The sequence below is a fragment of the Henckelia pumila genome, chromosome 1 (genome assembly GCF_033568475.1).
Source record: "Henckelia pumila isolate YLH828 chromosome 1, ASM3356847v2, whole genome shotgun sequence".
Taxonomy (NCBI): domain Eukaryota; kingdom Viridiplantae; phylum Streptophyta; class Magnoliopsida; order Lamiales; family Gesneriaceae; genus Henckelia; species Henckelia pumila.
Genome location: NC_133120.1, coordinates 33,284,939 through 33,299,813, shown reverse-complemented (window position 1 = coordinate 33,299,813; position 14,875 = coordinate 33,284,939). Strand labels below are relative to the sequence as shown.

Sequence of the window (14,875 nt, the reverse complement as noted above, 5' to 3'; positions counted from 1 at the left end):
CAGGATCCGAAAAGCCAAGAAAGCTATCAATATTGAACTAGAGTCAGAATCTGAATTTGAAGTAGAGATGGCAGACAACCGTAATGTTTGGGATATTATCCGTCCGCCAACTGAAGGATATGGATCTAGCATAGTTCTCCCCGCAGTTGAGGCGAACAATTTTGAGCTGAAACCCTCTACTATTCAGCTGATTGAATTGCAAGCTAGATTTGGGGGAACATCTATGGAAGACCCCTACGCTCATCTGGATCATTTTCTGTCAATCTGCGACACGTTCAAAGTGAATGGGGTAACATCTAATGCAGTGCGACTGTGGTTATTCCCATTCTCTCTACAAGGAGAAGCTGCTGAGTGGCTAGATGATCTACCTGCTGGTTCTATCACTACCTGGAACCAACTTGTTCAGACCTTTCTGAATAAGTATTTCCCCCCTACAAAGATGGCTAAACTGTTCTCCGATATCATCTCATTCAGGCATAAGGAAGTTGAATCTTTTCATGCTGCTTGGACTCGATTCAAAAAGATGTTGAGGATGTGTCCTCAACATAATCTTACTCAGAGCCAGCAGACTCAGACTTTCTACAATGGGGATGATCAATCTGTCCGATCCATGTTGGATGCCGCTGCTAATGGAAGCCTATTCAGGAAGACACAGGCAGAGGTATGGGAAATCATTGGAAATATGGCTGAAAGCAACATTGGATGGCCAGATGCTAAAAAGGAGAAAAAGGCTGGGATATTAGAAGTCGATGCGCTACCATCACTGAATGCCAAGATTGATGCTCTTACTCATCAGATGGCAGCTATGCAGACATCTTCAGCCAACCAAGTGTGTAACGCCCCAAAAATTAATTATCGAATTAATTAGCAATTAAAATAATTATTGAGTTGATGAAATAATTATTATTGCTAATGAGATTATAGAGTGTATTTATAAAATACACATACCAGTTAATCAATGAATTTGACTATTTCTGGATATCTGGTATTATTTGGAATTTTGAAATAATTATTGAGATATCGAAATAAAAATAATTATTTATGCCAAATAAATGTAATTTGGGAAAATATTGACTGAGATGACTGGTCCGAGTCTAAGTTGGACTTAGAAAATAAATTGGAAATTTATGAGTTCAATTGACTGGTCAAAGTGTATAATTTCAGAAAAATGATGTTATTGATGTTGGGTGCGTGTACCGGAAAATATCAGATTTAGGACTAATTTTTACCAGTTGGATATCAAATAAATTAGTTCGAGACCCAAAAATATCGGGTTACTATAAATAGAAAACTCACACTGAGAAAACACGGATCAATATTTTTTCCCCAATTTTTCCCATTTTCTTGACTTTATTGTAGCAGCCGTAGTTTTTGATTTTTCTGGACGTCCACCGGAGCTCCGATCAAAGATCCGATCGGTCACTTTGTAGCCAACATCAAGACAAAGGTATTGGTGTAAATAAATCAAAGATCGGATGGTTGGATCTCCGGGAAAGTGAGAATGAACGGACAAAATCTGCACAGAATTTTCTCGGTACTGTTCATCGTCTTCTTCGATTTGATTTCGCGATTTTGAGCTCGTTTTTATTAGTTTTCGAGTTGCTAAATGATAGTAGATTATGGGTAGAACATTTCCCTAGCTTTTGGTAGATTATTTTGGCATATTTGGTGCAGATCAGAGTTTTTAAACAGCCACCGCCGCCAGCCCCCTATTTTTCTCCGATCGCCACCGCGTCGAAAATCTGTTCCGGTCGTGGCTTATATGGTTGGAATAGTCTCGTCGAGATCTACAACCATGCCAAAATTAAGAATTTTTGGTGTTGATTTGCTCATCATCGCCGCTTCGCCGCCGCGTCGCCTCCTCCCCAAAATTTTCCAGCGACCATCGACGTGTTACCCAATTTTGATCGTCTCGACGAGATGAATTCAAATATCCAAGTTTTGAGTCGAGATTCAAAATTGTTAAGCGGTGACAGCGCATTAAAGTTCGGAAATTTTTGGTCAAAGTTTGACCACAGTTGACTAAGGTTGACTTTTGATCATTATATGATTTTTCGCAGATTGAAAGCTAGTCGATGATAATTAGAGGCAGAAATCAGTAGTCTAAGGATTTGAGATTTTTTAGATTGGAAAATTGAGGTATGAGCTGATGTCGATTTCTAAGGGAATGAATACTCGAGCGAGTTTGAGATTCTCGAGTTCCCGATTAAAATCACATACTTGCATGTTTATTTGATTATTTGATATTGAATGTGAATTTGAATGATTTAATTGATTTTCAATATTACTTAAAAGACATGAGTTTGTCTATATGAAATTGTTTGAATTAAGTGATTTATATATTCGATTTGAAAAGCATGAGATTTCTTATTTGAATTATTTCAATGATTTTCGATATTATATTCATGAGTTTGTATATACGAGTTGAATGTATTGACATCTTCGATACATTGATGTCTGAATACACATATTTATTATTTTCGATTCGATTAAATTGCATTTGATTCATATGCATTCATCTTGAGCCTAATTTCTTAAATTTTTAGAGGGCTGAGTTGCCCAGATTCGAATTAGACGTTTGGAAGCTATATCGAGTGGCCTGCGATGTTGAGTTCCCCCAGTGTCAGCATACTCCTATAGTTGTGCCAAAGTCTAGAGGTTTGAGACGCGTAGCACCAAATCGAGCGGGAGCGTAGGTAGGTTAGTTGCGTGATCTTGACCTCAATATCCCAACCGATTGTCCGATATTCCCTTGATTATCTGATTTGATAATCCCGATTTTTAAACACATGCATTTCATTGGCATTTCCATTGAAGAATTTGAATGTATATTATGATTTTAATATACTTACTTGATATTACATGTTACGTCGCTTTTACTGGGATTTTATTCTCACCGGAGTTATCCGGCTGTTGTCTTGTTTTGTATGTGTACTTGACAACAGGTGGCGCAGGAGCTAGTCAGAGTCTACGTGGTTAGCTTGGGATCGAATGATAGATGTGAGGCGCCGATTTAGAGTCGAATAACTTTTAGAACTCGGTTATTTATTGAAGCATGCTTTTATTGTTGATTTATAATACTGCATGTATTTTTATGCCCCGATTATTCTTAGAATTGATGTATTTTGAAGAACGAGTTAAATTGATTTTTATAGTTGAGCCCGAGATGATCTCGCTCGAGCCGAATATTTTTCTACCGCTCGAGCGAGGCACTGTTCTTGATTTTTTTAAAAAAAATTGCTCATTTATTTATCGATGATTGTTTTACTTTTTGAGATTAGTTGATTAGAATCGAGGTCCTCACATTAAGTGGTATCAGAGCGATAAGATTCTTGGAATGGAATAGAAGTGAGTGAGTAGGGTAGATCGAGTCTGCTTGAATTATTTTATTTCGCATGTGATTAATTTGATTGTTTGATTACTTGAATTACATGCGAGCATGCTTTACTGATTCAGAATTATGTGCCTCTTTGATTATGTGAATTGATTTTAAAAGCATGCATTATATGAAAGAGTATCAGAATTGAATTCGAGATGAGAATTTAAACACTCATGCGATTACATGAGTATGATGATTAGAGGATGATCGAAACAGAGTTGATGATTTTGATATTTTGAGATTTGTGCTTGTGATTATTTGAGATTATAATTGTTAAGCCGATATGGTTCAGATAGCTAGCAAACCAGATTTGAATTGTGATAATTAGATTGCTCGCTATGAGAATTCACGTTTTGGAAAGAGTTTTATGTTCATGAATTTGTTGAGGAGAGTATGATGGCAAGTGATATTTTATTATGATATTCTGAAATGTTATATATCTGCCGTTATCAACTAAATCTCCTTGTTGAGCGAAGAATTGTATAATCTAGAAATTGAGAAATGGTATTGATGAAAGATGAGATGATCTAGAATATGAATAGATGATGTTCCTTCTTGAGGAAATTGAATTAAAAACCACTCGAAGTTTATTGTGGCTTAGATTGATCGAGGTAAGAGTTGATATTTTAATCTTTAGCAATGATTGAATTGATTTGCGTCAGATGAACCTTTAGAAAGAACAGAGAAAGAACTTTGATATTAAGGATTTCAGAAAATTTCAGAACGAGATCAGATTTGATCATCCATTGTAATGAACCTGTAAGAATTCTCGAGGTAAGAATTTTATTGATCCTGACTCGTTGATTTGAATAATGTGGTGTAAGTTTTGAGTGAGTGTTTTATAATACTCTGAGATCAAAACTAGATTTTTCAAAACGCCCATTCGGAATAGACGATAGATTTATCAGGAATGATAAACTTGATTGTGTTCGTTAATAAGAGATTGAGTAGAAATGAATTGAAATCTCGATGTACTCAGTAAGGACATTAAGTTTATTATGTCTTTTGAGTTGATGTTTATATTTTTAGCATTATGAGATTGATATATATGAATGAATAGAATGTGTCCGATTGCTTGGATCTATTGTGATTAGATGTTGATAAATGATTGAATTATTGAGAATTGATCTAAGTTTGCGATATTTTTTAAAGTTATTTGTGAATGTAAGAATATCAACACTTTTATGTTAAACTTTTGGGAAGATTAGGATTAATTTAATATTTTGAAAATTCGATTAGGTCGCAATCGATGATATCGAGATTTCATTGATGTAACCAATATTGTTCTTTGGGAAAATGATGTTTTATTGGGTCATAAGAAAACTTGTATGAATTTCTAGTATTGAATTGGTTTGAGGAGTTATTATGATTGATATTTTGGAAAGACATGAATTTGAGAAATGTTGAGGATAAAATATTTTTCCTATAGAATAAGAGGATGAAATTAGTGTTTTTGGGATGAAACCGAATTCAGTTACAGTTGAGCCTTCCTTCGATTAATCTGAAGATTTTTGAATCCTATTTTAGTTATGCAACTTTGATTCGCATGACATTGACTTTGATAATTATTGCCATTTGACATCGATTGAAATTTTGAGTCTGAATTTCAGAAATTCGTAATTCTTGAGAAATTGAAATTTCTTTCTGGACATTGATATTGATTCAGGTGAATTTTGATTATCTGATTTCTTGGTGATCTAGATTTATTTTTTGTGACATTCGAATATGCCTTAGGACTGAGTCCTAATCGATGAGTGCGTGCAGACTCCTCGTGATTGAGGCCACGTTGGCAACCATGATTTTGGTTTTTCTTGATGATGGGCATTATGTCTTACATGTTGATGAGTGATCACTTGATTTTATATTGATTGATTGGCTTGTTTTCCTTATTCTTCGAGCCTGATCTGAAGTATTCACACACGATTTTGAAATGCAAGTGAGTTGTTTTCACTTAGCAAAGTTTGTTGTCCAGAATTCTTTCTATTGATAATCATGACTTTAGCGATTTTCGTTGATATTGATTTGATTCTGTCTCTGAGAGTCATTGATGATTTGAGTTATATCTTCAATATATATGATTTTGTTGGCTCGTAACTGATAGAGATTGATAGCACTATCTGAATTTAGTGTTTGACCGATCCGGATAAAGATTATGTCCGAAGATCGTTAAATTTTAGGTATTTTGAGAAATTTTGAAACAAATTGCAGTGGATTCGACTAGGATTTAAGAATATTTCAGATGATTCAGAAGAATTGATATGATTCACTCGATGAATCAGTGATAACGGATTTATCTTTTGATCTTTGGATTTTGTGATGATTGTTCGGGAATTTATGGAACTTTGCGGTAAATTTTTATTGGTGGACTAAGACCAGAATTTTGAATTTAGAAATAAGACTGGAATTGCACTGTTAGTAGAGATGTTGCATCTTCTTTTTAGCATTCGAACTCAATTGCGAGAATTACTAACACTTGAGATCAGAAAGAGCGAATTAGAAGAAGAAGAAACTTGAATTAGTGTAACTAGTACCAAATAAGTTCCAGAGCATATAGATGAATACCTGAGTGTTGTTCTTCCAATTGGTGAGATTAATACGATGTTGTTTGCGATTTATGATCGAATGAGAAATTTTGGGATTTAAACTTGCCTTACTGATCGATTATTTGATGGTTATTGGGAAGAATTTGATGAGAATTTTTGAGTTTTGATTTGTGATTGCTCCATGATTGCGAGAACATATTGTGACTCGCATATGAATATGTGATCCTACGAAATGATATTGAAGAAATAACTTTCCGATATTGAATTTTGGAATTTTGCGAAATGTTGATTGATCGAATTTTTACTTGAAAACATTAGAGGAATATCAATTTGATTAAGATTAACTCAGTATATGAGTTTAGGATATTAGGAACTGTCTGATTGACATAAGTTTTCTCTGAATTCTAAACTGTGTATTGAGTCTAGATTAAGATTGATCGATTGAAGATGGAATTGTTGACTCGTTAAAGGATTTCGAAGTATTCTTGGATGATCCATTATCAACTGACAGACAGCTAAAATCTGATAACTAAATTTAGGTCAGAGTTAGATATTCAAGAAACTTTTTTTTCCTCGCCTTATCAGAGTATAATATATTATTTCAGACTGACAGACAGCTAGAGCAGAATGTTCATGGTTTTGGGAGGATATTCCACGAGCCGTAGTGCTAGAGTTTGCACTAGTTGGCTAGATTCATGATTTGGTTGATTGTTCTGATTTGAACAAATACCAGAAGAGTTTAGAGATGACTCTTTTCGAAGCGAGATACGATGAGTAATGCAAATTTTCTTCTCATTTTGAGAATGATGATTCTGAAATACATCAGCGATAGAGTACGATTTGACCTGATGTGGTCATAGATGTCAGAGAAAGTGATTATGATTCCGAATAGAATCAGAACAGTGCGAGACAGATGTGTCAGAGTTGTAAGTCTTGATTCAGACTTTTAATAATGGAACAAGATTCGTTCCTTTATACTTTGGCGAGATGAGACTGAATTGAATGATACTTTGAACTACTTTGATTGATCGATAACCGATGACAGATACAGATTACGTACCGAAAGAGAAGTAGTTCTAGAACAAGTCAATTCTAGTTGTTTCAGTATAATGACTTAAAGAAGGTCGAAGAAATCACTTGGAAGATAGAACATGATATGAGTTAGAGATATCCGAATCTCTTTATTGCAATGAGATTGAGTACAGATTCTTTCAGATCTTTATCTGATGTGCTCAGATTGCATGCGATTTCGAGGACGAAATCAATTCTTAGAGGGGGAGAATTGTAACGTCCCAAAAATTAATTATCGAATTAATTAGCAATTAAAGTAATTATTGAGTTGATGAAATAATTATTATTGCTAATGAGATTATAGAGTGTATTTATAAAATACACATACCAGTTAATCAATGAATTTGGCTATTTATGGATATCTAGTATTATTTGGCATTTTGAAATAATTATTGAGATATCGAAATAAAAATAATTATTTATGCCAGATAAATTTAATTTTGGAAAATATTGACTGAGATGACTGGTACGAGTCTAAGTTGGACTTAGAAATTAAATTGGAAATTTATGAGTTCAATTGACTGGTCAAAGTGTATAATTTCAGAAAAATGATGTTATTGATGTTGGGTGCATGTACCGGAAAATATCAGATTTAGGACTAATTTTTACCAGTTGGATATCAAATAAATTAGTGCGAGACCCGAAAATATCGGGTTACTATAAATAGAAAACTCACACTGAGAAAACACGGATCAAGATTTTTTCCCCAATTTTTCTCATTTTCTCGACTTTACTGTAGCAGCCGTAGTTTTTGATTTTTCTGGACGTTCACCAGAGATCCGATCAAAGATCCGATCGGTCAATTTTTAGCCAACATCAAAACTAAGCTATTGGTGTAAAGAAATCAAAGATCGGACGGTTGGATCTCCAGGAAAGTGAGAATGAACGGACAAAATCTGCACAAAATTTTCTCGGTACTGTTCATCGTCTTCTTCGATTTGATTTCGCGATTTGGAGCTCGTTTTTGTTAGTTTTTGAGTTGATAAATGATAGTATATGATGGGTAGAACATTTCCCTAGCTTTTGGTAGATTATTTCGGCATATTTGGTGCAGATCGGAGTTTTTAAACCGCCACCGCCGCCGCCCTTTTTTTCTCCGATCGCCGCCGCGTCGGACCTCCGTTCCGGTCGTGGCTTATATGGTTGCAATTCAGAATTTTTGGAGTTGATTTGCTCATCGCGGCCGCATCGTCTTCTCCCCCAAATTTTCCGGCGACCATCGACGTGTTACCCCATTTTGATCGTCTCGACGAGATGAATTCAAATATCCAAGTTTCGAGTCGAGATTCAAAATCGTTAAGCGGTGAGAACGCATTAAAGTTCGGAAATTTTTGGTCAAAGTTTGACCACAGTTGACTAAGGTTGAATTTTGATCATTATATGATTTTTTGCAGATTGAAAGCTACTCGATGATAATTAGAGGCAGAAATCAGTAGTCTAAGGATTTGAGCTTTTTCAGATTGGAAAATTGAGGTATGAGCTGATGTCGATTTCTAAGGGAATGAATACTCGAGCGAGTTTGAGATTCTCGAGTTCCCGATTAAAATCACATACTTGCATGTTTATTTGATTATTTGATATTGAATGTGAATTTGAATGATTTAATTGATTTTCAATATTACTTGCAAGACATGAGTTTGTCTATATGAAATTATTTGAAGTAAGTGATTTATATATTTGATTTGAAAAGCATGAGATTTATTATTTGAATTACTTCAATGATTTTCGATATTATATTCATGAGTTTGAATATACGAGTTGAATGTGTTGACATCTTCGATACATTGATGTCTGAATACACAAATTTATTATTTTCGATTCGATTAAATTGCATTTGATTCATATGCATTCATCTTGAGCCAAATTTCTTAAATTTTTAGAGGGGTGAATTGCCCAGATTCGAATTAGACGTTTGGAAGCTATATCGGGTGGCCTAGGATGTTGATTTCCCCCAGTGTCAGCATACTCCTATAGTTGCGCCAAATTCTAGAGGTTTGAGACGCGTAGCACCACCCCGAGCGGGAGCGTAGGTGGGTTAGTTGCGTGATCTTGACCTCGGGATCCCAACCGATTGTTCGATATTCCCTTGATTATCTGATTTGATAATCCCGATTTTTAAACACATGCATTTCATTGGCATTTCCATTGAAGAATTTGAATGTATATTATGATTTTAATATACTTACTTGATATTACATGTTACGTCACTTTTACTGGGATTTTATTCTCACCGGAGTTATCCGGCTGTTGTCTTGTTTTGTATGTATACTTGACAACAGGTGGGGCAGGAGCTAGTCAGAGTCGACGTGGTTAGCTTGGGATCGAATGATAGATGTGAGTCGTCGATTTAGAGTCGAATAACTTTTAGAACTCGGTTATTTATTGAAGCATGCTTTTATTGTTGATTTATAATACTGCATGTATTTTTATGCCCCGATTATTCTTAGAATTGATGTATGTCGAATAACGAGTTAAATTGATTTTTATAGTTGAGCCCGAGATGATCTCGCTCGAGCCGAATATTTTTCTACCGCTCGAGCGAGGCACTGTTCTTGATTTAAAAAAAAATAAAATTGGCTCATTTATTTATCGATGATTGTTTTACTTTTTGAGATTAGTTGATTAGAATCGAGGTCCTCACAAAGTGCAAGTTCAACAGTCTGACGAACAACAAGTATTTGATGTTGATGTTGCGAATTTTATGGGGAATCAAGGGAGACAGCAATATAATCCATACAGCAATACTTACAATCCTGGCTGGAAGAACCATCCAAACTTCTCTTGGAAAGCTGCAGACACCACAGCAAATACATCGAAGCCAGTCGAGAAGAAGCCCTCCTTTGAAGAAATTATGATGAAATATGTAGCTGGTACTGAGACCCGTCTACAAAATCAGGAGGCAATGTTGCAAAATTTAGAAACACAGATGAGCCAAATAGCAACACAGCTGTCTACTCGGCCACCAGGATCGTTGCCTAGCAATACTGAGAGGAATCCCAAGGATGTCAATGCTATTCTGGCGGTGACTAGATTGCAAGCAGACACTATGGAGAAAAATACTGAGGATGAGGAAGCAAGCGAGCTAAGCAAGGAAAAAGGGCTGGAGAAAGCGCCAACCCAGTCAGACTCGACGCCTACGGGCAAGAAAGGTAAGACCTCTCACCCAATTATTAATGATAATATTGATTTGAGTAAACTTCCCTTCCCCCAAAGAGCAAAGCAATTGCAATTGGATAATCAATTTGCAAAATTCTTAGAGATTTTCAAAAAGCTTCATATTAATATTCCCTTTGCAGACGCTTTGGCTCAAATGCCCAGTTATGCAAAATTTTTGAAAGAGACTTTGTCTAACAGAAGAAAACTTGTGGATTTTGAAACTGTGAAGTTGTCTGAGGAATGTTCTGCTATTTTACAAAATAAACTCCCTCCAAAACTTAAGGATCCCGGTAGCTTTTCAATTCCATGCACTATTGGAAAATCATTTTTTAATAAGGCTTTATGTCATCTAGGTGCAATTATTAATCTTATGCCTTATTCATGTTTTGAAAAGCTAGGTATTGGTGAAGTTAAGCCAACTAATATCTCCCTGCAATTAGCTGATAGATCTATAAAATATCCAAGGGGGATTGTAGAGGATGTGTTAGTTAAGGTTGATAAGTTTATATTTCCAGTGTATTTTGTTGTGCTTGATATGGAAGAGGATCGTGAGATACCTCTTATTTTGGGTAGACCGTTCTTAGCCACTGTAAAAGCTTTGATTGATGTGCATAAGGGAGAGTTGATATTGCGTTTGAATGACGAGAAAGTGATATTTAATGTTTTTCAGGCCATTCGATATCCTGCAGACAATTATGATTGTTTCAGAATTGATATTACTAATGATTTGGTTGAGTGTTCTCTGCAGGAACAGTTGTCTATGGGTCCATTAGAAATATGTTTGACAGGTACAAATGATGAAGAGCATGTTAGTGAGGAGGTTCATGAAGTAGCACGGTACTTGAATTGGAGTCTACCCTTCGACAAAATCATCAATACCAAGATGGGGGAGCTTAACCATACTCCAAAACCACTGAAGCCATCCACCGAGGAGCCTCCCACTCTTGAACTTAAACCGCTCCCTCCTCATTTAAAATATTTGTATTTATTAAAGAATGATAAATTGCCAGTAATTTGTTCCTCTTCATTGACAGGTTGTGAGGAGGAAAAGCTGTTGCGGGTGATTCGAGAGCACATAAGAGCCATAGGATGGAGCTTGGCGGATATAAAGGGGATTATTCCAACCATGTGCATGTACAAATTATTGATGGAAGCGGAGCACAAGACATCTACTCAACCACAGAGGCGACTCAACCCGGTGATGCAAGAGGTAGTGAAAAAGGAGGTAATCAAGCTCCTTGATGCATGTATTATCTATCCTATATCTGATAGTGAATGAGTGAGTTCAATTAAAGTAGTGCCTAAAAAGGGAGGGATGACTGTAATTGAAAATGCAAACAATGAATTGATCCCTACTAGAACTGTTATGGGGTGGCGGGTTTGTATTGATTATAAGAAACTAAATGATATCACCCGTAAGGATCACTTCCCCCTTCCCTTTATTTATTAGATGGTTGAGAGACTTGTTGGGCATGCATTTTATTGTTTTTTGGATGGTTATTCTGGATATATGCAAATTCCTATAGCACCCGAGGACCAACATAAAACCACTTTTACATGTCCTTATGGTACTTTTGCATAAAAACGGATGCCGTTTGGTTTGTGTAATGCCCCTACCACTTTTCAGTGATGTAAGATGGCTATTTTTCATGATATGGTTGAAAAGTTTATAGAAGTGTTTATGGATAATTTCTCTGTGGTTGGATCATCGTTTGATGCATGTTTATTAAATCTGAAAAAAGTGTTGCAGAGATGTGAGGAGAGTAATCTTGTGTTGAATTTGGAAAAATGCCACTTCATGGTGAAAAAGGGCATTTTTTAGGACATAAAGTGTCTGAGGTTGGTGTGGAGGTGGACAGAGCAAAACTTGAAGTAATTGAAAAACTTCCACCTCCCACGAATTTGAAAGAATTTCGAAGTTTTCTTGGGCATGCGGGTTTCTATAGGAGATTTATTAAGGATTTTTCTTCTATTGCTAGACCCCTTACTAATTTGTTAATCAAAGAGGTGCCTTTTAATTTTCTGCTGAGTGCTTGCAGGCCTTTCAGATTTGGAAGAAGAAATTAACAACGGCACCAGTGATAGTAGCGCCTGATTGGAATCTGCCGTTTGAGTTGATGTGTGACGCCAGTGACACTGCATTGGGAGAAGTGCTTGGACAAAAGAGGGACAAAGTACTTCATGTGATTTACTACGCTATTATCACCCTGTCAGCCGCCCAACTGAATTATGCAACCAGTGAAAAAGAACTTCTCACAGTCGTGTTTTCCTTGGATAAATTCAGGTCTTATTTGGTGGGAAGCAAAGTCATAGTTCACACGGATCACTCGGCATTGAAGTATTTGATGAGCAAGAAGGATGCTAAACCCATGTTAATTCGTTGGGTTTTGTTGTTGCAAGAGTTTGATTTGAAAATTGTTGACAGGAAGGGCGTGGAGAATCAAGTTGCAGACCACCTTTCATGCTTGGAAATTCAAGGAGATGAAACGCAAATAATTCATGATGATTTTCCAGATGAGCAGTTGTTTTAGGTAACGAAACTACCATGGTATGCTGACATAGTAAATTACCTCTGAAGTAAGTTTCTTCCCTCACATTTAACTTATCAACAGAAAAAGAAATTTTTCTCTGAGTTGAAATATTTTTTGTGGGAAGACCCTTTTCTGTTTAAGATATGTGCAGATGGTATAATTCGTAGGTGTATTCCAGCGGAGGAGGTAAGCCCTATACTCTCACATTGTCACACAGGTCCGACTGGAGGTCACTTCGGCGCGGGTCGTACCGCCGCTAAAGTACTTCAGTCGGGATTTTATTGGCCTTCATTGTTTAAGGATGCATATACCTATGTGCTTGCTTGTGATGCTTGTCAGAAAGTTGGTAATATTTCTAGGAGGCATGAGATGCCTTTAAATAATATTCTTGTGTGCGAGGTTTTTGATGTATGGGGTATAGATTTCATGGGACCATTTCCTGTGTCTAAAGGGAACAAATATATTTTGGTTGCGGTCAATTATGTGTCTAAATGGGTTGAAACACTGGCATGTAGGACAAATGACTCTATGGTGGTTGTGAAATTTTTGAAAAAATTCATATTTTCTAGATATGGTACCCCTAGAGCCATAATTAGTGATGGAGGAACCCACTTTTGTTACCAGCAATTGATAAGCTTTTGACAAAGTATGGGGTCACTCACAAGGTGGCAACACCTTATCACCCCCTAGACTAGTGGGCAAGTTGAGATTTCTAATAGGGAGTTGAAAAGAATTTTGGAAAAAACTGTGAATTTAAACAGGAAAGAGTGGTCGAATAAATTAGATGATGCGTTATGGGCCTATCGAACTGCTTTTAAAACACCTATAGAAACTTCTCCCTTTAGATTGTTATATGGCAAAGCATGTCATCTTCTTGTTGAACTTGAGCATAAAGCACTATGGGCTACTAAATTTTTGAATTTTGATGTGCAGGCCACAGGTGAAGAACGTTTGCTAAAGTTGAACGAACTTGAGGAACTTAGGTTGGATGCTTATGAAAATGCCAGAATTTACAAAGAGAAGACCAATAAATAACATGATCAGCGCATTGTCTCACGTGAGTTCGAGGTAGGCCAAACTGTTTTAATATATAACTCACATTTGAAGCTCATGCCAGGAAATCTACGTTCGAAATGGTCAGGACCATTCACTATCAAGCAAGTGATGCCGTATGGTACGATAGAAATTTATAGTCCTACCACAGGAACATTTAAAGTTAACAGGCAAAGGATAAAAGTTTATCGAGGTGGTGTCGTGGATCAAACACAGACCACCGTCAACTTGACAGACCCGACAATTTAAAAAGGGAGGTACAGTCGGGCTATAGACTATAAATTTAGCGCTGTCTGGGAGGAAACCCAGTATTCTTGTCCCTTATCTTTTTGGTTTTGGTCATTTTTATTGCATTTAAGTTAATTTGTGAAGTTTTTGTGTTGTTTTCGAAAATTTTTGAAAAAAAAAAATAAAATATTTTTTTCTCTCGCTCGAGCGAGCATCTCATCTCGCTCGAGCAAGAGCCTCTCTGTTCAAGGACGTTTTTGCTTATTTTTGGCTCGCTCGAGCGAGAGCCCTATCTCACTCGAGTAAGAAACGTTCTGGCCCCGACATTATTTTGGGCTCGCTCGAGCGAGACTCCTATCTCGCTCGAGCGAGCGGGATTCTTACAGATTAAATCGGGACGCACTTTTTTCTTCTCTCCCTCACTTCTTATCTCAATTTATTAGAACCCTAAAACCCCAAATCACTCCTAATTCGATCTCACAAATTTGCAGGTTTCTTCGCCGCCTATCCTCGCCCGAAGTTCGTTCGCCACCTCTCCACCGATTCCCCTATCTCTAACCAGGCCGCTGCCTGTTCTCTGTTGCTCTCCGCCGCCTGTCCTCCGTTCTCCTCCGCGCCGGACGTTTCATTTGCCGCCGCCCCTCTGCTACTCAGTCTGTCATTTTTTCTATGTTCTACTCCGCCCCGTTGATTTGTTCGCCTCCTCCCCTCCGCTATTCTCCGCCGAAAACGTCCGTTCGCCGCCCCTCTACCAAGTCCGCATCATCTCGCCGGAATTTTATCCTTCTTTTCTAAATTCGATGGGTCCTAAAAGAGCACGATTGGATGGCGCCTCTAAATCCCAGCGAGCTCTGGCGTCTTCATCTTCCTCGGGCATCGCCGGAAAATTTGTTAATGCCGCTGCAAAATAAAGG

The 14,875-nt window shown here is 37.0% G+C and overlaps 1 protein-coding gene across 1 annotated transcript; it reads left to right on the top strand.

Annotated features, from left to right (window-relative positions):
* Positions 1–223: 223 nt before the first annotated feature.
* Positions 224–13,715, top strand: LOC140861055 (uncharacterized). Its single transcript, XM_073264065.1, has 9 exons — positions 224–484; positions 560–829; positions 9,620–9,892; positions 9,995–10,142; positions 10,938–11,359; positions 11,816–11,950; positions 12,189–12,670; positions 12,848–13,211; positions 13,614–13,715. The coding sequence occupies exons 1-9, from the start codon at positions 224–226 to the stop codon at positions 13,713–13,715; spliced, it is 2,457 nt and encodes an 818-aa protein (XP_073120166.1).
* Positions 13,716–14,875: the final 1,160 nt, after the last annotated feature.

Excerpts from the sequence above, each read along its gene's own strand:
- LOC140861055 (XM_073264065.1), top strand. The coding sequence starts at position 224 with ATGGAAGACCCCTACGCTCATCTGGATCATTTTCTGTCAATCTGCGAC. Across the intron at positions 10,143-10,937 it reads GACGCCTACGGGCAAGAAAG|GTACAAATGATGAAGAGCAT; the intron begins GTAAGACCTCTC and ends TATGTTTGACAG. Across the intron at positions 13,212-13,613 it reads GTAGGACAAATGACTCTATG|GCCACAGGTGAAGAACGTTT; the intron begins GTGGTTGTGAAA and ends TTTGATGTGCAG.